Source organism: Anopheles bellator, chromosome 1 (assembly GCF_943735745.2).
Source record: "Anopheles bellator chromosome 1, idAnoBellAS_SP24_06.2, whole genome shotgun sequence".
NCBI lineage: Eukaryota > Metazoa > Arthropoda > Insecta > Diptera > Culicidae > Anopheles > Anopheles bellator.
This window is the reverse complement of record NC_071285.1, coordinates 56,106,258-56,129,027: the sequence shown is the minus strand read 5'-3', so window position 1 is coordinate 56,129,027 and position 22,770 is coordinate 56,106,258. Positions and strand designations below refer to the sequence as shown.

General features: G+C 52.8%; 5 protein-coding genes across 7 annotated transcripts in view; 2 read left to right on the top strand and 3 right to left on the bottom strand.

Moving 5' to 3' along the window:
* Positions 1–3,073, top strand: part of LOC131215921 (retinol dehydrogenase 12-like) — a 3,688-nt gene extending 615 nt beyond the window's left edge. The window contains exons 2-4 of the mRNA XM_058210315.1: positions 1,877–1,982; positions 2,064–2,629; positions 2,717–3,073. Of these exons, the coding sequence (XP_058066298.1) occupies positions 1,877–1,982; positions 2,064–2,629; positions 2,717–2,933 (889 nt within the window). The 3' untranslated portion in view covers positions 2,934–3,073. The remainder of the gene's footprint in view (positions 1–1,876; positions 1,983–2,063; positions 2,630–2,716) is intronic.
* A 281-nt stretch (positions 3,074–3,354) lies between these two features.
* On the bottom strand, positions 3,355–4,649 carry LOC131206612 (27 kDa hemolymph protein). Its single transcript, XM_058199228.1, has 5 exons — positions 4,457–4,649; positions 3,930–4,382; positions 3,731–3,875; positions 3,534–3,651; positions 3,355–3,463 (listed from the first exon to the last, which is right to left on the bottom strand). The coding sequence occupies exons 1-5, from the start codon at positions 4,497–4,499 to the stop codon at positions 3,443–3,445; spliced, it is 780 nt and encodes a 259-aa protein (XP_058055211.1). The 5' UTR covers positions 4,500–4,649; the 3' UTR covers positions 3,355–3,442.
* Positions 4,650–5,865: 1,216 nt separating this feature from the next.
* On the bottom strand, positions 5,866–8,151 carry LOC131214947 (27 kDa hemolymph protein-like). The gene is made up of 7 exons (XM_058209296.1): positions 8,029–8,151; positions 7,604–7,842; positions 6,996–7,344; positions 6,765–6,928; positions 6,531–6,690; positions 6,338–6,470; positions 5,866–6,257 (listed from the first exon to the last, which is right to left on the bottom strand). Exons 2-7 carry the CDS (start codon positions 7,650–7,652, stop codon positions 6,144–6,146), a joined length of 969 nt encoding a protein of 322 aa, XP_058065279.1. The 5' UTR covers positions 7,653–7,842; positions 8,029–8,151; the 3' UTR covers positions 5,866–6,143.
* Positions 8,152–8,475: 324 nt separating this feature from the next.
* On the bottom strand, positions 8,476–12,176 carry LOC131213948 (calcyphosin-like protein). Of its 3 annotated transcripts, none has more exons than XM_058208206.1 (4): positions 12,049–12,176; positions 9,311–9,588; positions 9,095–9,247; positions 8,476–9,029 (listed from the first exon to the last, which is right to left on the bottom strand). In XM_058208206.1, the coding sequence occupies exons 2-4, from the start codon at positions 9,586–9,588 to the stop codon at positions 8,813–8,815; spliced, it is 648 nt and encodes a 215-aa protein (XP_058064189.1). In that variant the 5' UTR covers positions 12,049–12,176; the 3' UTR covers positions 8,476–8,812. The 3 variants fall into 3 exon arrangements, with proteins under 3 accessions (XP_058064189.1, XP_058064180.1, XP_058064198.1); XM_058208197.1 differs by lacking the exon at positions 12,049–12,176 and adding an exon at positions 10,289–10,330; XM_058208215.1 differs by lacking the exon at positions 12,049–12,176 and adding an exon at positions 9,755–9,766.
* Positions 12,177–17,562: 5,386 nt separating this feature from the next.
* LOC131206537 (facilitated trehalose transporter Tret1-2 homolog) overlaps positions 17,563–22,770 on the top strand; it is a 6,175-nt gene continuing 967 nt past the window's right edge. The window contains exons 1-4 of the mRNA XM_058199117.1: positions 17,563–17,747; positions 18,132–18,536; positions 18,615–18,931; positions 21,564–22,707. Of these exons, the coding sequence (XP_058055100.1) occupies positions 18,529–18,536; positions 18,615–18,931; positions 21,564–22,707 (1,469 nt within the window). The 5' untranslated portion in view covers positions 17,563–17,747; positions 18,132–18,528. The remainder of the gene's footprint in view (positions 17,748–18,131; positions 18,537–18,614; positions 18,932–21,563; positions 22,708–22,770) is intronic.

The window sequence follows — 22,770 nt, the reverse complement described above, 5'->3', positions numbered from 1 at the left end:
GACGTGCTGTGTTACAAGTTCGACTAATTACGTGCAAGGTCACAATAGCACCCCTTCTTTCCAATACACGACATTGAGTGGTGTGTTGCTTGTGGCCATCATCCGATCGATTAGCCTCCAAACGCTTCGCATTGGCGTTCGCAAATCGCGCGCGCGCGCGCGCTGATCGCTTAATTAGAAATTGACCGTACTCGTACTGCGGTCGCCCATTGCCACACCAAACATGCTGCTTGTAACGGCCGGGCCGGGCCATTCGTCCCGCGGCTATAAAACGAAGTCAGATAATGACCGATCGGTGATTAGCATTTACATTCTTTCTATATGAAAAAGAAAAACACAGTATCCGCAAAAAATCTAACGATCGCCGACGGGGGACCTCCCTGTGTTTCCTTGTTATGTACATAAATAAAAGGAAACCCTTCACCAGACGGCCCGTAGCGTCATGGCGCAGCCACATCGCAGATATGATAGCAGAGTTGATAAGACGCGGCGCTAGAGAGTGTGCAAGGCCTTCACGAAGGCATTTGTGAGGCGTCGGTGGCGTTATTTAGTCAGCTGTGCGGCTCCACAAATCGGTGGAACGCAAAAGAAGGTGCTCTGGTGGATATTTTTAGTAAAGCGGACACGAAATGTACGTAGATTCGGTGTGACACATTGTGCGGTGAAATTTTGCACCGTGAAAGGTTCGGTTTCATTCACAAACACGGCGGCCCTTTCGTTGGACCAGTGCGCCAGCTGTTTGCGTCAGCCCGTCCCAAGCCACCCCAAACCGGAGCCCCAGCCAGGAGTTGCGCTTTAATTGCATGCTAACGAAACGCCGCGCCGACGTTTCGATGGCTGCTGCTGATGATGATGATGATGAGCATGCAGCAAAGTAATTGTAGTGCATTCTATTGTTTTTGTTCGCCCAGCCCACCCGGCTAACGTCGGAAAAATGGTGGCCCCCGCGAAGGTTTGGAGCCCCGCCCGCTATCGAGTGCACTGCATCTGGCGATTCATCGCCACGCGTGCCGGGGCAGGTGGATCAAGTTCAAACTTCCCAGCGATCGAAAGGGCTGCGTCGAGCTGGTCGAAACGGTTCGCGATCGCGATTCTCACGGCCACCATTGACCCCTACAGTTTTGTTCCCCGCGAAAGCATACAACAAAACACAATCGACCGATGGTACGCGGCCTGCAAACTATTGGCCCTATCCTGTCTAGCCTGCGGCGAACTGGTGATCTGAAATAGGCTTAGATAAGATTCGCTAGGACTAGGCCCAAAGCGCGACCAAGTCATTGCGCGTGATAAGTTCTAATCAACTGAAACTTTGGAACTTTTGGTGTCGATTAGGCACGCGTATCAATCGTGCCAATGAGCGAGTTGATTTCTTTTTGGGCATTGTTTCGGTAATCGGAGCCCACAGAAACCAATCGATTACCAAACTTCTCTAAACAATACCATTAAAGCCATCTACAAATGTTGGACAACCCTCACCAAATTTACCAAATTCAATTCAAGTCGATCGTTCTAGATCGACAGAGAAACATCCAAATTTGAGTTTTAAAAATTAACACTTTGCGATCGGTGCGATCATCCATTAGCTCGGCTCATTCACGTACGCTGTCAACGAGCCCTTATTAGAGTTCGGCACTGGACCGGAAGTCGGGCATTAATCTCACATTTGCTCCTAACGAGCGGGCTTCTATACTTGGGACAGTTTTACCGTAACAGATAGCCAAAAATGTATGACGTTCAGCCATGCACCGATGCGCAACTAAAATACTTTCGCCGTCCGCCATTTGGCTTTTTTGAGGCTTTCATAACACAATTACTATCGAGAAGAAGAGAAACTAAAAGATGTATGTCGTTTCCGCACCGCGGTCACTTCCGCTAGGAAGTTCTTTCAGGGGGGTCAGTTCAAGAACAAAGACATCCGGCTGGATGCGAAGGTCGTCATCATCACGGGAGCGAATGCCGGCATCGGCAAGGAGGCAGCTATCGTGAGTACATGTCGGGGAAAGGCCGGAAGTCAATCAATCAGCAAACGGTAGGGAACATTTACATGGAACTGTCTCCGGCAGGAATGTGCCAAGCGGGGGGCGCGAGTCTACATGGGCTGCCGCGATGCGGCCCGGATGGAGAAGGCGCGGCAGGAGATACTGGACAAGTCGGGCAGCCAGAACGTGTTTGGGCTGGACCTGGACCTGGCGTCGTTCGATTCGATCCGCGGCTTCGTCAAGACGTTCCTCAGCATGGAGCGCCGGTTGCACGTGCTAATCAACAACGCGGGCGTGATGGCCTGCCCCAAGACCTACACGAAGGAGGGTTTCGAGATGCACTTCGGCACCAACCACTTGGGCCACTTTCTGCTCACGAACCTACTGCTGGATGTGCTGCGGCGGACGGCACCGAGCCGGATCGTGACGGTCTCTAGTCTCGGCCACAAGTGGGGCCGCCTGAACCGGGACGACGTCAACGCCGAGAAGGAGTACCGCGAGTGGGACGCGTACGCGCAGAGCAAGCTCTGCAACATTCTTTTCTCGCGCCACCTAGCCAAACGGTTGCGGGGCACGGGGGTCAACACGTACGCGCTCCATCCTGGCGCCATCAACACGGAGCTGATGCGTCACCTGAACCCGTGCCTCAGGTAAGATGGGGTGCGCGGCGGGATGTGCGCCCTATTCGCTAGTCCCTTGGTCCTAATTTCCAAACTACTTCCCTCTTCGTGGCGCAGAACCATGGCAAAGCCCGTGTTCTGGGTGTTCTTCAAAACGCCCAAGTCTGGCGCACAGACCACGCTGTACTGCGCGATGGAACCTACGCTTGCTTCGCAGACCGGGCTCTACTACAGTGACTGCCGGCTCAAGGAACCGGAACCGCACGCGAAGGACGACTCGATGGCAGAATGGCTGTGGAACCTGAGCGAAAGGCTCACCGGTTTATCGCACTGATCGCCAGGCTCGGATTTGCACTGTGGCGCTGCTACCGTTCCCTACGTTCACTCATTCTTGCTTATGCTAATCAGAGGGTCTCTAGAGAGTGTGGATCGAGTAAAGTTACGTTATAAAATAGTAAATAAAATGAGCTAGGTTCACGTAGATTCTAGCGGAGTCGCTCACTAATTTCGAACAGGTCTTCTTTCACAGCGATGCAGCTTCGTTTACTGGACGGATCGGGAACGGGTACTGATAACCGGTGCTCGCTGTGTTTGTCGAGTCGAAAAAATGATCTCCTTATCACCGATAGGGTCCACACGGCGCGCATTAAAAGGGAATGCAAAATAGAACACAGCTTCAGCAAACGCACAGCAATAGAGAGCAACAGACGCAGATAGGGACCGATCGGGGAAGATCAGCCGGCATCGATTTCATGCACGTATTAACAACATTTTTATTCGCCCCAAAGTGGTGGGAGTTATCTTGCAAAGAACTAGGAAGTGTTTCTCCCGATCGCGACCTGGCTACTTACGGCCAGCGTTGTTCTGCAAAACAAAAACAAATGGTGCTCGATAAGGCGAGACGAATCGAAAATGGCAGAACCGAACAGCTTACCGCGCACGGTGATCCTTTCTTGATGTACCGGAACAGTGACTCCACCAGGTTCGCGGGCGTCGACTCATCGCACTGCTCTAGCTCTCGCACCATGCAGTTCTGTAGCTTCGTAAAGTCCCTGCCAGGTTTCAAATGTGGTTCGAATCAATCCTTACGTTACACCGGCGCCACGGACACGGGGCGTAAAGGAAACTTACTCGCACTGCTTCGGTCCAATCACCAGCTTCGGGATGGTGTCGAGGTTCGTCTCCGGGATGTAGCCCGAGAACGTGCTGTTAATGCACGCGATCAAATCGTCCTTCTGCTCCAAGAAGCACTCGGGCCCTTTCTCTGCAATGAAAACTAAACACCGCAGGTATTATAATGGGAACCCAACTCGATCACCGCGCGACTCACGTGCAATCTGATCGCCGTCTTTGTGGCATACGAAGTTGAGCAGATTCTTGAAAATGTCCAGCCCGGACCGCTTGAACACCTTCTCGTCCGCATCCAGACACGGATCGATCGCGTTGGCGAACGTGTTCACGCACTCGATCAGGGTCGACCGTTTGCGGCAGTATTTGTTGAACACCGTGTCGAGATCGCCCGTCGGTTTGGCCGCTTCCACCTCCTGCTGGAACTGCTCGATGTCGATCAGACTCTTGCCGCACTCGAAGAACGTTTTACCCGCTTCCTTCGCGTTGTTGTACGCACCGTCGGGTGCACCCGATGATTCGCACTTCTCCCGCAGCAACCGCTCGACCTCATCCATCGACGGGATGGGCAGATTGCCCGGAAGCCGTTCCCGGATCGCGTCCACATCGATCTGATTGGTCACGTCGGGAGCCGCCGCCAGTATCGACCGAGCACCTGAAGCACGATTCCGTTGTTCCTTTACGGTGCAAACACTACTGGTTGGGCGTTGTGCAAACTCTGAAACTTACCGATCAGGATCGACAGGGCGATCGTAACGAGTTTAAGCACCATTTCGCGTCGCGACGAATTCTTTGTGTAGTTCGATCGATCACTTTCACGATTGGGGAGCAAACTGACTTCAGCGTAGCTCCGAATGGCTGATTATATATAGTTCACCGGGCGGGGGTCGTGATCCAGCCGCGCCCGACGCGCCACCGTCGACATTCGCAATCCTTGTGATGGGCTGATACGCAGGGGACCTAGCGCTCAAACGGTTCAATTCGATGATCGCGCACTCGGCAGCACGGGGAACCGTGGAACCCTCTGCTTCACCCTAGAATCATCGTTATCATTCGGAAGAACTGTGCGCGCACCCGCCCGCTGATGATCGGGCGCTGGTGGCCGGCGATGTAAATTAAATTGAGTGCCATTGTCCGCTAGCCGCTTAAGTGACTGAAAGTACGGCTGTACCCGGACGCAAAAACATTTCTCTTCCACGCGGAAGAAGCGGGCACATACTGATCGGCCCCCAGCTCTCCGGCCCGGAAGGCCGGAATCGTAGGAATGAGTTAAAACTTATGCCCGGAACGCAGTGTCTCCTTTGCGATGTAATTTTCTAGGAGGCATGTCTCTTAGTAGGCACTGTGTATCAATCGACACGTTTTTCATTTATAGTCGTCGTTACGTAGTAAACATTTGCTGTTGGCGGTGCACATGCACCGCACGGATCGGAATCGCAACATAAGATGACATCAAGCGGAAGGTAAAATCCGGGTTTCGGGGTTTTTTTCGCACATTTTTTATAATATTCGCTGTATGATTTTTAGTGACAATGAACAACATGTATTGGAAACATCGAAAGTAGAGGGACACGAGTCCGAAGAAGACCACGCAAAGATGGCAACGTACTGCACCGAGTACTCAGATGACGAGTGCAGTGATGGCTCGAATAAGTCAACAGGAAGTACGGATGATGGGTGCTGGTCGCATTATCCTGGAGCTGCTCGGGGAGGCGGCGATGCTGACACAAACTATGTACGAATGGATAATGCACAGTATATTCCGGCATCACTATCGACACGCGACTTTGCTCATTGAACTAGGACACGGAAGGCAGCACCGATACGATCGTAGTGGAAAGACCGGAAAAGAAAACGCGTTCCCGAGCTGAGTTTGGTGCAAAGAATATTCAGCAGTGGGTACACGACGTCAAAGTATCCGGTGGCATGGTAAGTAACGTTGAACCGGCCTGTCGTACCGGAAACGCTTTGATGGTGGATAAGGAACTACAGAACGAGAAGAAGAAAGTTGCGGAGGCATTATTTCACGAATGGCTGAGGGATAGCAACAAACAGGAAAATCAAACACCACCGGCAGGCCCGATGGAAGCTGATGGCGGACAGAAGTAAACTATAAAACGCACGTTGGGGCACTAGTTCGTTACATTCTCCAATTCGCATGGTTTTATTCCGTTAACACATACACACATTGACATGCGCAGGTAAGTGTCGTTCTCACATTCTAACATTCTAATCCAAAGACTCTTTCACTCTTTAACATCTTAATGTAAAAAAAAAACACTTCCACCGTGTAGATTAGAAAGTGTCCCTGACAATTCCCTGATATATCCGCGTTACCGGTAACTTCCGATTGGTATCATCGATTGTGCATCACAATTAGGAATCTGCTTTGTTTACGTACCACCAACGCACCAGCTTAGTGTACAAACATTTTCGCTACCAAGCCCATGAGCAGTGTAGAAATCATTATCTGGACTGATGCCTTCGTCAGATCGCTCGATCCGCGCGCGAATTTGGGTCTAACTGGCTCCTGAAAGTGAACGGATGGGATTAATATACGATGCGATATGTCTGACCGTGACCGTGACGATCTGATTGTGCGGTACGTACAGTGGCGGTCATATTGGCACACGGGGTTTCGCGTCGCACAAACTTGAACAGCGATTCGACCAAGTTCGCCGGAGTTGACTCTTTGCAGCCTTCCAGTACCTCCACCATGCAGCTTTGCAGTTGGTCCATTTCACTTTAAGAAGCGGAACATTTTGATCTCCAGACATGGGACAGAACTTTTTGATACACTTACTTGCACTGCTTCTTGCCCATCACCAATTTGGGCAACCCTTCCTTTGTGTCGGCAGGGGCGGTCTCTTCTTTCAGGTAACCCGATAGCGTCCCGTTGATGCAGTCCATCAGGGCATCTTTTTGATCGGAAAAACACTCTGGACCTTCCTCGGCGATGAATACTGGCCAACAAAAGAAGAAAATTCGCCGTGAGAAAAATCTCGTCTTAATAGACACGCGGTCACCCTGCTCTTACACGCAATCTGGTCACCATCTTTGTGGCAAACGAAGTTCAGCAGTCCATGCACTATGTTGACCACAACGACTTTACTTTCCTTCTCGTCGCTTTCCAAGCAAACATCTACCTTGGAGGAAAACGTGTCAATGCACGCGATCGCGGCCGAGCGCCGTCGGCAGTACCTGGCGCGAAAGGGAACAAAGTCAATGAAATGGTGCTTTTGAACACACAGCTGAAGGGGCTCATTACTTGTTGAACACCGTGTCTAGGTCGCCCGTTGGTTTCGCTTTTTTGATCTCCTCCTGCAGATCGCTGAAATCCACCAGATCACGCATACATTCGCCGAACTTGTGGGCCGCCTGTTCGGCCTCCTCGTACGACGCGTCACTGCCGGCCACTCGCGAGCACTTGTCCTTGATGATTTTCTGTACATCCTCCAGCTTGGGCAGCGTCACGTTGCGAAACTCCGGTGGCAGCAGGTCGGCAAACCGTTCGTCCTTCAGCAGCTCGTTAATGTCGATGTCTTTCAAGTCGATCGCTCCTGCGTCTGCCGGTGCGCCGGTGCCATGTGCCGCCCCTGTGCACAGTGTCTGCAGGGCTGCAACGAAACCGATGCGCCAAAGACAAAAAAAAACAAATGACTTGAACACTCTGCTGTACACTTTACGTTCCGCAGCCAAAGATCTTGGACGTACGTACGTCGTTGACCTTTGAACGGGGCGATAACATTCACTTCACGCGTCGTCGTCGGACCCTCTTGTTATCTGGCGTTGTGAAGGGCTACCAGTAAGGGTCTTGTGTAGCATCGTGACTAATATTACAACAGCGGAGATGCTTATTTTCTATCCCATTCTTACCGATCACCAGCAGACAGATTCCTCCGAGGCGCAGCTTCGCAGGAAACATTCCGGCTAGCGAACAAAGCTAACTGAAGGAAAACCTTAATATGTACAGGAATCGCTCGGGGTCACAACGAACGGGCGGCACACACTGCTGCTGTGAGATCAATGAAGTGCTGTCACAGACGGAATGTTCGTGGCCACATTTATTGATGCGGGTGTCCGCGCTTATCAGCAGGGCGCACTAATCGCGATACCTGTTACACATCGAATTGATAACAAATCAGTGTTTGTAACAAAATCACCACCACCAACACCATCGACTGGTGAATGCCAAATGCGCTGTGTAGTTTAGGAGTTATAGTTTTTGTTCTCCAATCTTAAATGTTTCGTCACCACAAGCGAAGGCTATTTGTTTTCGGTTCGTAATCTGTTCCACATACCGTCGATGGCGATCGTAATGCCGCGTAGCAACTATGGTCCGCCTAGTTACACATTAAAAAATTATCACAGAAGTTCCCAAAGGATACACTTATGCAAAGTAAGAGAGCATACAAAAACACGGGACCGGACAAAGAAAAGCGAGGATCACAGGATCACGCACGACCAACGACAACGCAACTGACAATAGATGAAATGAAAAACGAAAACAAAACAAGCTCCAGCGCAGCTGTCAGACGAGATAACCCTTAGCGGTCCAGCCGTACACAATAGAGGTTGACTTGTCAAAAGATTTGCTTTTTGGTCGGCCATTGAAATTTGAATACCCGTATCTGACGTATTTCCTTAAAGTTTACGAACGAACCAACCCTAGGCCGCGTGTGGTAATATAGAGTTTTTAGTGATTTCGGACGAATTGTGGAAAACCCCCAGGCGCAACTAAACTGTGAACTTAAAAATGTTTATTAATGGTTAAGGGAAACATTTGTGCACTGTTTGGTGTGTTTTCATTCGCACCCTGGGCATTCGTCCTTGGATTCCGCTTCATCCACCTTTGGTCATTCTCTTCTCCGGCGCTGCTACTGCTGCTGCTACTGTCTATCTTCTCTAGGGCAGTTTTGCAATGTGTGCTCGGTATCAGTATCGTATTCAATCTTAGTAGGGCCCGCGAAATCTTGGCCTGAACCAAAACCTCTGCCAGCTATCAAAAGCCTGCTACAAAAGGAGCAACACGCGTGCGTGGTGAAAAGGAGGGCCCTCCCCGTTGAGGAACCACAGAGCTGCTGTTTACAGTTTGAACGCTTGGCGCATCATCAAATCGAAGTAGGCATCCGCATCGATCGACGCGCTCAGCCCGGCGTAGTAGTTCAGGAACTCTTCCTTCGTGACGGTCCCGTCGGCGTTGCCGTTTTCCTCAAAGTTTGCCAGATACTTGCGCAGAATAACGTCCTCCGTTTCCTCGCCACTGATGTATAGCGGATGGTTCTTCACGGAGTACACATTCCTGAAAGCGGAGAACGCGAGACACTCATGAAGGGATGCCATAAGGTAAGGTCTTCCCCCACATACTTTAGATCCTCGATGGTGATTGTGCCGTCGCCCGTTTTGTCCAGCTTTGCGAACGCCTGGCTCACGATGCTCACCCGCGACTCGGACATGTTAGGACGGATCGCAATCAAAAATTCCGTCATGTTGATCGAACCGCTGCCATCCATATCGAACCTGTGTGGTTTTTGGGGATTAGAGGTTAGTGTTCCGTTAGTGTCCTCGCCTCCGTGCGCTTACTTGTTGAACATTTCCGTTGCCTCTTCGCCCGAAATGTCCAGCCCCGTATCGTGGAGGCCCTTGATGAACTCCTCCAGGTTGAGCTGCTTGTTACCATCGTCGTCCATGCGGCGGAAGCAACGGCCCAGCCCCAGAATACCGGAGGCTCCGCGGGCCAGGCACATGTGGCGCAACTTCTCGATCGCATCCGTCAACGTTCCCGACGAGAGCGCCCGGCGGCTGCGATTGATCATTTCCGATTCTTGACGCGACATTGCACTCACGGGGCGATGGGCCATCTACGGCAGGGATGGACAGAATGATATCAATTTAATTTCAAGACCAAATTCGAGGAGCAATAATACAGTGTAGCACCCGGTGGGCAGGAAGTGGTTAATATCTGACGCACTTGGACGTGTGAATGACCCACTCGGGGGAACACGCACCGTATGTATGCTAAATTACAGAACTGTCCATATTATATAGAGCTATTGCTTAGCAACTGTCGACACAGTCTGGTCAGTCACGCATGAATAACACATTTAGTTCCCCCGCCGGCGCCGGATATTGGGCCGTGGGGCCGACGCTTCCCTCCGACGGAGTATCCTTCTTCGAGCATTCCTCAGGACCGTCCGGGGTGATTAATGGTACTTCCGATGGCCGAGACTGACACGAAGCTGACAAGTGTTATTCACGTCGTTCCGCGAAGCCACCGCACAACCACTGAGAACCGTGCGGAGTTCAGGACCACGCACGCACGCACTCACGCGGACGCACCCACCCACACTTCTCTAACGGCCGCAGCGTGGGCGGCCGTGAGTTAATTAGGATGACCTCGTTTCATATTCGACCGCTTCGAGACCTTCTTGTGCGAGCAAAGGGGAGCCTTCAGTGGTCGGCAATCGACCGCCCGCGAGTGTCGCAGGACGAATCGTCGAACCCGCAGCACTACAGTTCCTGGCCCCTTTACCTCAGCGAGGAATCGAGGGGTGATGTTACCTTCAACGGAATGCGGTGATTGAAGCGATGAATCGCTCGCATAGTGGTAGCCGTTAGTGTAAGATCCACGATTGTGAAGCACCAAACTGGGCGCACGGTTGAGGTAGTTCGGTAGATTCCTTAAGCAGCCTTTGGAGAGGATCCCGGCTTCCGGGGGTAGATACGAGATCGCGCGGTGTTCAGGCGGCGGCACACTAGCCCTCACCAGCCAAGGAGTATTTGCTCGTCAAGAATGGCACCGATCTCATTTCACTATGGAGTGTTCCACTTGGAACGCCTGGATACCGGATCCTAGCCGGGACGGCGCAATATGGGGTCGCGCTGCGGTTGCTGCGAAGGCACACACTGGACTGGGGCGGCCGAGGCGTTTGCCATTACACAGCCCGGTCGCGGTTTTCTTGGGCTTCGCTTCGATGGCGTTAGCGTGTGTTGGGTTTAGTTGGCTAGCCTGACCCGAGAGAACGAAACGAGAGAGAGCACGGCACGGATCCTTCTAAAAGCGGACCTCCGGCTGACCGGCTTTCCTTGTAGCGACGAGAAAAATCCATCGTTTCGAGAGCTAAAATGTAAATGTATTTCGCCCAATCTCTCCTGCGTGGCACTAGCACCCCGAGAGCACTGGTCAACGGCCGGACCGGCCGGAGGGTCCTTCGCGCCAATGGGGGTCTCTCGATGAGTGGACCATCCGGAGGGGTTTCCCTTGCGGCGTACAAGAAGGGGTCCTTACGTTCGGGCTCGTCTTATGCCTAAGTATGTCCTGTTCGCCCCAGTAGGAAAGTAATCAATAAAACCCGCATGCACCACATTCCGGCCGGCTCCTGGCCGATCGGACACCGTCCAGCGCTAGCAGCGAGCCGATGGTCGGTTGGTCGGTCGGTGCGTTGGCTCTGTTTGCAAACAACCACCCCCGGGTGGTCACTAGAGCACTACCGGGCAGAGAAGCTCCTACTACGCCTGTGTTTTGTGTGCCCCTTTTTTCTTGCATGAGGACACCAGTGAGATGCCGTCAATTCGAATCGGTACACAGCCGAGAAAGGTCAAACATATGGAAATAACCGGAACAATTAATAAAATATTGTTTTAGACTGACCAAGAGATGGGTTCGTGAGGTAACAAATCGCAATTTCCGCGACATGCAGTCTCACTCGACAGTTCTCTGAGGGGGCACACTCTTAGCGGAACTACACTCAATCGCACGAAATAGGCCAAACGTGTTTCAGGAACTCAGATAGCCGGTCGCCGAGTGTCGGGTGTTTGTGACGCATCCTCTAGCAGCAGCGGGAAGTTACAGTTGAGTAATCTTGTCCCCCCGCATGAGTAATGCATGAGATGAGGGCACTTGTGGGATGCCCTATGCATATGTAAGCGCGGAATAATATATTTTGCTCAACTTCACTGCGTTTAACATTATTCGCACCAACTCCGACCTCTCGGCTATTGGAACACTTCGATCTGTTAATTGGCGGGCCTTTTTTAGCCGGGGTGCGATCTCCCGGCAGACCCTCAATGTCCATACAGGGATGGAGCTAATTGAACGCTTCTCGCTTTAAGTCTCACGGCGACACCAGCAAGTGGAAAGCGCTAGGCTCAAGATACAGCGTCCGCCGATTGTATCTTTCGGAGCTAAACCAAGGTCATGATAGAAACTTGGGCACCGCACTGCCGTTCGCTCACCGCACCGTATTTCGCGATCATTCCTTTGGAGCCCACCTTAACGCTATAAATTAAACTAAAACTGTTACTTCTAATTAAATATTTACACAATGGTATCGCCAACAGAGAGATAATCGTTGCGCTCCGCGCTCCGAGCTGGAAATATTCCGACGTAAAGCACAATTTCAACTTTCAACTAAACCTGGCGCCCTGGTTTGCGATCTGATCGTACCGGTGAACACAAGACGAATGAGAAACCAGTTCACCGATGGCCGCGAACACACCGAATCTGTCCGTGCAAGTGCAGCAACAGTGTGTGCCACAGTCGCGGGCGCGATGGTGGTTGTAACCCCGCGATCCACCGGTCTGACCTTGCATACCACCGAACACCGCTGTGCCCAGCGTGCCAACCGTGCGTACTGGAAAAGCCGTGATGCCTGATGACTAATAGCATGGCCGCGGCAGTAAACCTTCGTGCCGCCGTTTGGGAGCCCATTTCCGACTGCAACATATTGTCTTTGCATTTTGGGTGGGATGAACCACCCCGTGGCCTCGATGCCAGGACAGCGATAATGGCCGGTGATGGATAAAAAACTAATTTTCCCGCCGACCCACCGGGGAATCGATACACGGAATAGGGTTAATGGTGGTGTCCGATGCACTCCACGACACGCACAGCCGGTGTACTATCGGGCGGGAGGTTTTCGGATCGATTTCCGTGATAAAGGATCAAGTAATGGGCTGTATGTGCCACGTGGCACGCGTTGGCGCATAAAAAATGTAACGCATTTCACCGGTTACTAGGCCCGCCACGGGTCTCCGATATTGTGTCACCACTTCTTCTTTTATAATAATTTTTTAGATCGATTTTTGAAGCCTGTAGGAGTCCGCTATGCAATTTAGAGGCCTTGGCCCCATTTCACGCACGGCACAGGTACCGGATGTCATCACAAATGGTAATTTTTATCTAATCAAGAAATTGCGGATCACATTTCCACGAGACACATTTTTGTGTGGCCAATTAAATCTCCAATTTGTCGCCTACCTTTGATGCTTATGATGTTATGGGTTTTGGAAGCACCACTACTTTCACTTAATGACTAAATGGCACTGCTTTACAGTTACAGGTTTGTAAGTCGCTCAGAGCACGCACCGCGGAGCAACGGGAATTTCGGTGTGCGAACGTGTCCAAAAATGTTCGACGAATAAGCTCGGGGTCTCGGGCTCTTTGGTGTGTCCTCGGGCCCAACGAGTTTCCGTGGCGCCGCCATGTATCGGATGTAGTTCGGTTTTCGTTTTCTTTTCCTCCGCCGGAAAATTACAGCTCCCCAAGGGCGTGCCGTCATCGCAGGCCTAAACGCATACCACACCTTACTCCACACGCAGTTCTCTTGGCACTCGCAAGAAGCGCGCTGTGCTCAGAGTGCTATCGAACGGATGAAACATATGTTTAACGGAAAGGGTTACTTCATGTGGAAAGATGTATTTTGGAGTGACTTTTCACTAAATTAAGTTGAGCAAAAAGTTTTCTTTTCTTTCTCCACGTGAAACTGTGCGGCATTTAGGGGGATTCCGCGATGGTGGCGCCTTTGGTCTTTAGGTCTCCAGCCGGCAATCAGGCTGGGCCTATCTCATCGGCGGCTCTCTGCCTTCTCCATACTCGGTAGAGTCGGTACTAACACACCAGCACACACTAGACCTGCCCCGTCCGCGCTGGCTGGCACATTTCCAATATCCGCAAAGAGACACCACGTCGCGTCGTAACACATTGTGGGCCAGCTGTGGCGGAATTCGTTTTACCATCTTTACCATCTGCTGGCTGTGGCGGGTGTTTTTTTTCATTCCACGTCACGTCGCCCGATTGTCGATCGTAAACCATCCACGCATCGGTGAGTTTTGCGTTCCGTTCCGACGAGGCGAGCGATTCACTTTCAATGGCAATCTCCAGAATCGCCATCGGTTTCTTATTTGCGTCGTCAAACCAGAAGCAAATCAGCTCGGTTCGGAGTCACGCTCGATCGGGGATCCTAATGATGGGGGGGTAGGCTTTCGCAATTTGGAAACAATGCGATCGATCGCTATCCAGATCGCAAAGCATTCCTTTCGATTGTTCGTTTGTCTAGTGTGCTGGTAGTTTAAAAGTTAATTAGATTGGTAATTGTAATTTAAATTGGCGGTTTCGCGCGCTTCAAATTTCGGTTGAAATATTGCCAGCGCCCAACACGGAAATGTGTCTTTTCGTGCAATGCGGTAGGACTTGCACGCAATCGTTTTGTGTGTTGTATAACAGTGCGGCGAGCTGTATAACAGTATGGTGCCCGCTGAGTTCGAATTTCTGAAAACTTTTTTTGAATTTCTTTAAATTTATGCTAGCTACGGTATATTTTCGCACTAAAAATATATTTAGAATGCATTCGAAATACTAAGCAAACATAAGTTAGTACACAAACATATAAAATATATGTTTGAGTCTCTATGCAGAAACAGTTATAAAGTTTATAAAACTTTCTAACGTTATGTAAAAATATCAATAATAGTGTCATTAGTAACGCGTTCTGTAAACCCGGCAACGCACGCACCACCAGCCGCTAACGCGAGATGACTCAAGCGGACGCAGCACGTGAACGAAACGTGGCCGCCAGCATCAGCTGACCGCGCCGATGCTGCTGCCTTCTATCTAAGCGAACCTGCTCCAACCGCTTTGATAATTAAGATTTCCTAGCCAACGGCCGAAGCTAGCAACACACGTTACGCATGCGTTACTGTTCAAGAAAAGGTCCAACTCCAGCCCGACTGATGGATGTCCTGCGCACGCACATTAAAGCAGAACGAATATGGAGGCACCTGCACCACCAGAGGCAGTTAATTGGCAGGCCACATGGTGCAAAATGCAAATTTATGCCCGGCGGAATAACGGAACCTCGCCGATCGCACGATCGCAGCCCGTCCACGACCTTCCGTCCTTGTGGGCGCCGCCGAAGGTTCCACCGCATACAGATACGTTCGGTGAATCGTCCAATCGGTAAACGGTACACGCGGCCGTCGTGACAAACCCGAGAGTCTGCCGTGCGGCAAACTGATGTGTTTTTTCAGCCAATGAATGAAGTGTGTTTGTTCTATTTTATTGCTAAAAAAGGAGTTTGTTTAGCTACTAATAATAGCAACCCGGTAGCTGGAAAACAACGCCGGCAAGTGTTTGAACACTCTGGGCGTGTTCAATTGACCCACTCGTTACAACCCGTGCAACGTTTGTATCGCGCAACGAGTATCACAATCCGGGAACGGAAATATAAGGGAACTCGGAGCACTACGCATGTTAGTGGGCTGATCGTGCAATCGATCGAAGCAGGATCAGGCGGAGTGGTCATTCACCTGTGCTGACTACCGGTCCACTCGGTGGTTGTTGCCAACGGGAGAGAGACCACATCCGCATATAAATCGATGAATAACATTCGCCGGAACATTTCGGTGCCGCTCGTAGAAACCCGCCGCCATGCGCTCTGATGCCTTCTGGTCTGGCAAGTGTGTTCCGTTGAAGCACTGCGCACTGATAGTAAACAAATAAATTAATCATTCATCAATCGTCGCCGGTTAACGAGCGGCCACGATGGTCTGACCAGTCGACCGATGGAGGGCTGTTTGGGCTACAATCTTGATTTGTTAATAAAGGGAATTAAGATAGGCGGAGGGCTAATCTATTGGCCGGAGTGCTGCTTATCGGTTCATCGACCAAGAGTGTGGGCCAGAGTTGGGAGACACTTGGGAGGGGCGGTGACAAACCATCCATCGAGTGTGCGCCGTATCGCACGCTTACTGCCAACCTCTGCGCAGCGTTGAGACTGAATTGCCACGGCGCACTGCTATTGAGCGAATTAGTTTCAATTGCATTTAGTGCCACGCGAATCAATAAAACCAATGATCGCCCAGCGAGGGAGGCACTTCCTTAGCCACCAGAGGGTTTCGATCAGATTCGACACAGGATTCCGTCCGCGTTCTGTGGTCGGTCGGCTGTGGTTTCAGGAAGGAATCACTCGGCGGATGACGGAGACGGCAAATGTTTTTGGGGAATCATCCCGATAGGATTGAGTCGATCACTGTGTATGTACACAGCGTTTAACATCCGCTCGCCTCGGATGTCGTCCCAAGCCCGGCAATATCGGGCAATTGGTAACAGCCGAGACGAGAATTGTTAGAAATATTGATCCTGCGCATTACCGTGGCTATAAACAAGTGCCTAAACTCTCTGGATTCGTTTCGTATTGACACGCGAATATTCGCAACACATCGGCTGGCAACATGTCCCCGTGGCCCCGTGGTCTTGGCGTCATGTTGATCGATCGCTTTTCGTGATCGTGTCACCTCCCGAAAGAGCGACGTCATTTGATGCGACGATAACAAGATCACGCTGCAAAATATTTACTCCGTCCCGAGTTTCTTTCCGGATTGGGGGATTGGGTTCTTTGTTTTACTCCCGCGATCCGATGCCGATGATGCAATAGGTGTTGCCAGGCGAGAACATGCGCCCTCGACGGGAACACACGGTGCATAAAACAGGAAAAACAGCCGGAAAAAAGGGGCCAAAACAGGTTTCGCGACGAAGAATATGCCCTCTTTATGCGCGCTTCGGTTTCCAAGCCATTCTAGAAGCATAATTCTGCCGGGCCCGGGAAGAGTGAGAAAGAGATGGATAAATTATAAAACCATGTTCCGTGGTGGTGGTCGCTGCAGAAGGGGTAACTTTCTCTTTCGTTACGTGATTCGTGTGCCGCAAGGCATCAAGGGTTCCCGGTTCTTGTGCTAGATTTATTGCGTCGCAATCCAGCCATCCGTGTGCAGGAATTTAAAACCTGTGTCTAAAGCGAATAGTTTGTTTCCTTTATCTCTGTCCCCCGCCAGAGGATCAATCGCCCGGTTCTCGTTATCTGCTGTGTGAAAATTTTCCGATTTCGACGGGGCCGCTCTCGTCACTCGGCGACACACGGGGCCGGCAATGCAATTCTGCGGTGACCTCGACGAAGGTAAACAAAAACAGTTGATAGTGACTCGCGTTCGCGCGTTGTGCAATACACCGGTCAGATCGGGGTTTTTTACTAGCGAAAAACAAATACGAAACTATCCCATTGCCCCCCGCGGGGAAGTGGTAAGTGATGCAAAATGCAACGAATCTTCGCCGCAGCCTTCTTTGTGGATTCAACTGCTGCAAGGCGGCGGCGCATCTCGTCTTCTGCCGCCCGATGATCTCTCTGACGAATGACAGGAAATTACCATTCCATCGGCGAGTGCGGTGAGTTTGGAAACGGCCTACTACAATGAAAAACCGTAGCCGTACGATAAGAACATTTTAAGTTGTGTGCTCCTTCCTAACCCGCGGTTGGTGAGGCCGATTGCCGATCGCTCGTCTCGCTCGCTCTCTCGCTCATCCGTCATCCAAGGCGCCCTATCTTAGAGAGAGCAAACAAACATATGTGGTCACAGTGCACACGCACATGCACACAGCACTCTGTCCACCCAGCTCTCCGATGGGACACCGGCGCATTCGTCAGACGCGAACGAGAAACCATTTAAGCGGTTCGTGCCGCGATACGGTTTAGTTCGTCATCGGCCCGGCATCGGTTCGGCAACGGGTTGGCTTTGTTACTTCCGCGGCGGCGGCCAGAAAGGATCCCGGAGCGCTCTCTCCCTTGAACGGAAAGACACATTCTATTGTGTGCAAGTGCATTTTAGTGGCCCGGAGTTTTCTCTGTTCACCCGGATTCGGTTTCGCGAATCGTCGACGGTCGGCTTATCTGGCACTGGCTGGCACACGGTGAGTGGCTTCAGAGTGATGGCCTCCGGTGGACACCACCGGCTCCGGCTCCGGCTCTGTTGGTGGTGTGTAGGATGTTTGTTTGAATGATAGTGCGGCGAGAGCGCCGGGTAGTAGTATAGTTTATCAGTAGCCTGGGCGGGCGGACGGGCGTATGTTTGCAAAATGGCCAGTTGAGGCCCCGTTTTGGGGTGTGCGTGTTCCACAACACAAAGACACACGCCGGGCAGGGCCTCAAAATGGAAGATCTGCAGCTGAGAGACAGAGGCCCTCGAACAAAGGCAGGGCCTCGACCAGCGGGTCTTTGTCGTCCATTGCCGCGTTTGCCGGCGCGCTCTAGTTCTAGTTTTCCTGATATCCTTCCTTGCATCTTTTTTTTTATAGGTACGACGTCAGACGCAGACCGATCATCATCATCGCAGCGATCAGCAGTGTTTCCGTTCGCGTGTGTTCCGTGTTCTCGACGGCTCGACTTCTCAGGCTCGAGGGCTTAAAATGAGACAGCTGATCGCAGTGGCCCGTTTGCGATTGAGAACGATTGGCGAGTACTTCAAGGTGATTCCGTTCTAGCCACGATCGCGTGTTTGTGTTTCGAGTCCCAGACTGTGATATGTAAAGTTTCCCGACGCACCGTTGCGTCCTAGAAGCCCCGATCGCACACCGATCCCCCGGATCGATCTTCCTGCGGTGAGTGCAGTGCTGTGAGTAGTTTGATAAGACAGGAAAGTTTGGATACCGGCTACTGGTGTTTGGTGATTCCGTCTCGTTTCCCCGCTTCAGAATGACTGGGTAAGCACCCTCGTTTTCCGTCGCCCACCCGTGTTCCGTGAGCTGATTCTTCATTTTCTTCATCACCTCGCCCAACAGGAAAGACTCGGACGTGCTGGTGGACAAGGGCACCATGCCAAAGATTGTGTCCACCGTGCACGGTGTCGACGCGAAGCCGGCCTGGCCGGCAACGCTGGTGACGATCGAGAACGGTGGGCAACCGGTGGCGACGACGGCGGCGGCCGATAAAGCGGCCGAACGGGGCAAGGCGATGCGCCAGGTGATTGCCGCGTTCATAGCGAACATCGGCACGATCAACACCGGACTGATCTTTGGCTTCTCGGCGGTGGTCATACCGCAGCTGCAGTCACCGGACTCGCTCATCCCGGTGGACGAAAGCCAATCGTCCTGGGTCGGTAAGTGTCACGGGATTTTCCTGCCCACTAGTGCGCGCGGGCGACGCTCGGCAGGAAGTAAGAAACGGGCGGGCACCGCGCGGCAATCGATCGTCGCACAAGGACATCGCAAGTCAATCACTTCCTCCGAGCGCGTCCGTATCCGGCAGCGACTAAAATTATCTGCACGCGCTCCGTGTACCGATCAGCTGATTTGTAGTGCAACGATCGCGGTCCTATACGCTTGTGTGCAGAGCGCGCGCGCACACAGCCCCAGAGAACCCCACCGGCAATACAATGTACCGGCCAGAGAGCGGGCGGGCAGATCTTTAACCCGAGCTCCCGGGCGCGCGCGAGAGTGATGCCACATGTTGTTGTTTGGTTCGCGGCCGGTGTTGGACTTTGTGTCTGCTGTACACCGGGCCACTGGGCTCTCCTACCAGATCATGGTGTGGCGAATGAGTCATCGTGTCGCCCTGAGTGAAAACTGGTGCAAATCTGGTTTTCCGGCCCAATCAACCGACCCTATCAGCGCCCAGCACGGCGTTACAGCCTGTAACGGCGCACACGGGGGACATTTTGTATTATTTTTAGTCCCATGTGCCGCAAGATCGATTGTTTACAAGCGTCGTGGCGACGATTGGGCATCGCCTCGACGACACACCATCGTTTCTGTCACCATTTGTTTGATGTTTGCTTCGCGACCCATTTCGGACCGGCCACGACAGTTCGCTGGGCGGACAGTAGCTCTGCACACGTGCCCCACTCTCTCGGCATAGACGCGCAATTATGCACACCATCAAAACGTTCGTTGGGACCCCTCATTAATCGGCCGATCAGCGCGAGCGTATTATATTGCCTCCGCTCCGATAGCCATCCCCATCCCTAATGGCACGGCGACGGAATCGACGACGTCCCCGACGGCGGACACACGGATACGGCCAGGCCAATAAAACACAGGCTATCTGTGTGGGCCTCCAATTGCATCGCGACATCGCCGTTTGATAAGACGGCTGCTGCGGCTCCCGTTACCGTTGATTGATACGATACGCGAGTTCCCCTCGGTACCGCGTTCGTCCATAAACATTGCAAAACATTGCTTCTCGGGCTAAAGTTCGGAGCGATTTATCTTCCGCGTGGCCCGGTTTCACCTTGACACACTCTTGGGGCACGCGGGATCAATGGTTCTCGTCTGCTTCTTCCCTCGTTCGATGGCGATGTCCACGCTTTGCGTCACCAAACCGTCGGGGTGCGGAATTGACCGGCATGATTGGGCCGCCCGGAGTCGATGGACCCCCCCAAAAGGAAGGCATCCGACCGTATCCGGTTCGGAGTCGCTCGCGGTTTCAATTGACGACCCGCGCCAATCGATGATGGGTCGTTTAACGAGAAGTGCGGACCTACCACCTACCGTGCGATGGTGATACGCGGGACGCATTTAATTGTGCCGTCCCGACGCACTCCTTATGGCACGCGGACCGGACGTGGTTCGCGGCCATTAATTGTCTCACGACGACTCTGGCGCGGGCGGTTCTGCAATCGTTAACGATTGAATTGTCCTTGCGTGCGTTCGATTCGACGATAGCCGTTCTTATCGGTTATGGCCGGAGGACCCGGTATTGGCTTTCCCCGAATCTAGCGTATCACCGCAACGCGGGCATGCAGTAAAAGATAAGCGTCCCCACTTCGAACGCCGCCTTGTGGCCATCCTTTGAGTGTCCCTTTCAGGGTGACTCCACAATCGACAGTCGCGACCAGCTGTTGGGACCGGATTTGTACGGATTCTCGCCCCAATCGAATGTACCCGGCCGCCACCCGGCAGCCCCCCAACCAGCGAGCGAGCGAGAGATAGTGTCACAGGCGCGACCGATATGCAAACACGCGCTCTGGAGTGACATTTGTCTGACACCGGCACCGGCACTGATAAGAAAGCCGCGGACACGTTGGGGGAACGAGAGCGCGACGCGCGGGGGTTCATTATTCCCGCACGAGGCTTCGACGCTTCGACTCCAATCGTGTGCGTTTTTGTGGACACAATGATATATGTAAGTCGGGGCCCTTCAACAAACCCGCCAGCGGGCCCCCGGCGGAACAATCCAGAAAGAAAGGAATGAAACGAGCAGGACTCATCGTATGGGAGGACATCAACATCGACCGATGACGTAACAAACGTCTGGCGCATTCTTCCACACTTTTCAGCAGAGTGGCGCGTGCTCTCACGCTAGCAATTGCCGGGACCCACCGTGACGTGGCGTGGCCCCGAAGGTGTTAAAAGATGGGCCCCGCTTTGAACATTCAATTAACATCCGTTCGGAGTCGGAGTGCGACTTTCAGCGTGTGTTATTAGAACAACGACGGGGGGATCGCAGCTGATCGGGCCACGCGTCAACTGATTGGCCGGCGACGGCTACGGGTTCGGTTCTCTTTAGAATTATTAAACAAAAAACTGTCATCCCCTCGAGCTGATAAGGGGATTCGGGGTGGTCTTGGGGAAGAATTCGTCACCATCGGGGGGTCACGTGTCGCGTGCGCCGGTGAACAAACAACAACAAACCGCTCTCGGAACCGTTATCGCCACGTGCTGCGCAGCCTCTCTCGATGGGTCCTCATCGCTAACACGGTTCCTTCGCTCTCTCGCTCTCTCTTTTTGCAGCGTCCCTATCGGCGATTGGCACACCGATCGGCTGTCTGCTGAGCGGGTACGTGATGGACACGTTCGGGCGCAAGAAGGCGCTGATCGCGACCCAAATTCCGACGATCATCGGCTGGATCACGATCGCGTGCGCCTCGCAGGTCGGCTGGATCTACGCCGGGCGTGTGCTGACCGGATTCGGCTCCGGCATGGTCGGAGCCCCGGCCCGGGTTTACACGTCCGAGGTGACGCAACCGCATCTGCGCGGCATGCTGTGTGCGCTGGCGACGAGCGGAATCAGCCTGGGCGTGCTGGCGCAGTACACGCTCGGTGCGGTCACCACGTGGAAGGTCCTGTCCTGGGTGTCACTGATGGTGCCGATGCTGGCGCTGGTGCTGATGTCGTTCATGCCCGAAACCCCGAACTACCTGGTGTCGAAGCAGAAGCCCGAAAAGGCACTCAAGAGTCTGGCGAAGTTGCGGGGCTCCAGCTACAACATCGAGCGCGAGGTCGCCCAGCTGCAGGCGTTTGCGGCCAAAACGAACAACAGCAACAAGAAGAAGCTGTCGTTCAAGGAAACGGTGCAGGCGCTCGTGCACCCGTCCTGCCTGAAACCGTTCGCCATCCTGACGATCTACTTCATGATGTACCAGTTCTCGGGCGTGAACACGATCACGTTCTACGCGGTGGAAATCTTCCGCGATTCCGGCACCACGATGGACAAGTACACGTGCACCATTCTGCTGGGCGTGGTGCGGCTGGCCTTCTCAATCCTGGGCGCGATCCTGCTGCGCCGCTGCGGCCGCCGGCCACTCACCTTCATCTCGGGCATCGGCTGCGGCCTCACGATGGTCGGGCTCGGTGTGTACCTGTACTACAAGCGCCAGTGGGAGCTGGCGGTGCCACCGGTCGAACCGATCGCCACCTGGTTCCCGGTGGCGTGCATCTTCATCTTCATCATGACCTGCACGGTCGGGTTCCTAATCGTGCCGTGGGTGATGATTGGCGAGCTGTATCCGATGAAGGTGCGCGGGCTCATCGGAGGCCTCACCACTTGCATGGCGCACAGCTTCGTGTTCATCGTCGTCAAAACGTACCCCTTCCTGACGCACGTTCTCGAACGCCACGGTACCTTCATCCTGTACGGTTGCTTCTCCTTCGTCGGTAAGACTCGGAACTGGCGCGGACCCTAAAACCCTCATAAAATTATCAAATGATAACCTCTGCT

What these genes read in the sequence shown, in the direction of transcription:
- LOC131206612 (XM_058199228.1), bottom strand. Translation starts at nt 4,499, where the DNA reads ATGGTGCTTAAACTCGTTACGATCGCCCTGTCGATCCTGATCG. An exon ending in CGCCCTGTCGATCCTGATCG is followed by an intron (nt 4,383 to 4,456) that starts GTAAGTTTCAGA and finishes ATCGTGCTTCAG; the next exon opens with GTGCTCGGTCGATACTGGCG. An exon ending in AGAAAGGATCACCGTGCGCG is followed by an intron (nt 3,464 to 3,533) that starts GTAAGCTGTTCG and finishes TTTGTTTTGCAG; the next exon opens with AACAACGCTGGCCGTAAGTA.
- LOC131214947 (XM_058209296.1), bottom strand. Translation starts at nt 7,652, where the DNA reads ATGTTTCCTGCGAAGCTGCGCCTCGGAGGAATCTGTCTGCTGGTGATC. An exon ending in CTAGACACGGTGTTCAACAA is followed by an intron (nt 6,929 to 6,995) that starts GTAATGAGCCCC and finishes CTTTCGCGCCAG; the next exon opens with GTACTGCCGACGGCGCTCGG. An exon ending in AGATGGTGACCAGATTGCGT is followed by an intron (nt 6,691 to 6,764) that starts GTAAGAGCAGGG and finishes TTTGTTGGCCAG; the next exon opens with TATTCATCGCCGAGGAAGGT.
- LOC131213948 (XM_058208197.1), bottom strand. Translation starts at nt 10,330, where the DNA reads ATGCGAGCGATTCATCGCTTCAATCACCGCATTCCGTTGAAG. An exon ending in ATCACCGCATTCCGTTGAAG is followed by an intron (nt 9,589 to 10,288) that starts GTAACATCACCC and finishes TCCCTGCCGTAG; the next exon opens with ATGGCCCATCGCCCCGTGAG. An exon ending in ATCACCATCGAGGATCTAAA is followed by an intron (nt 9,030 to 9,094) that starts GTATGTGGGGGA and finishes CTCCGCTTTCAG; the next exon opens with GAATGTGTACTCCGTGAAGA.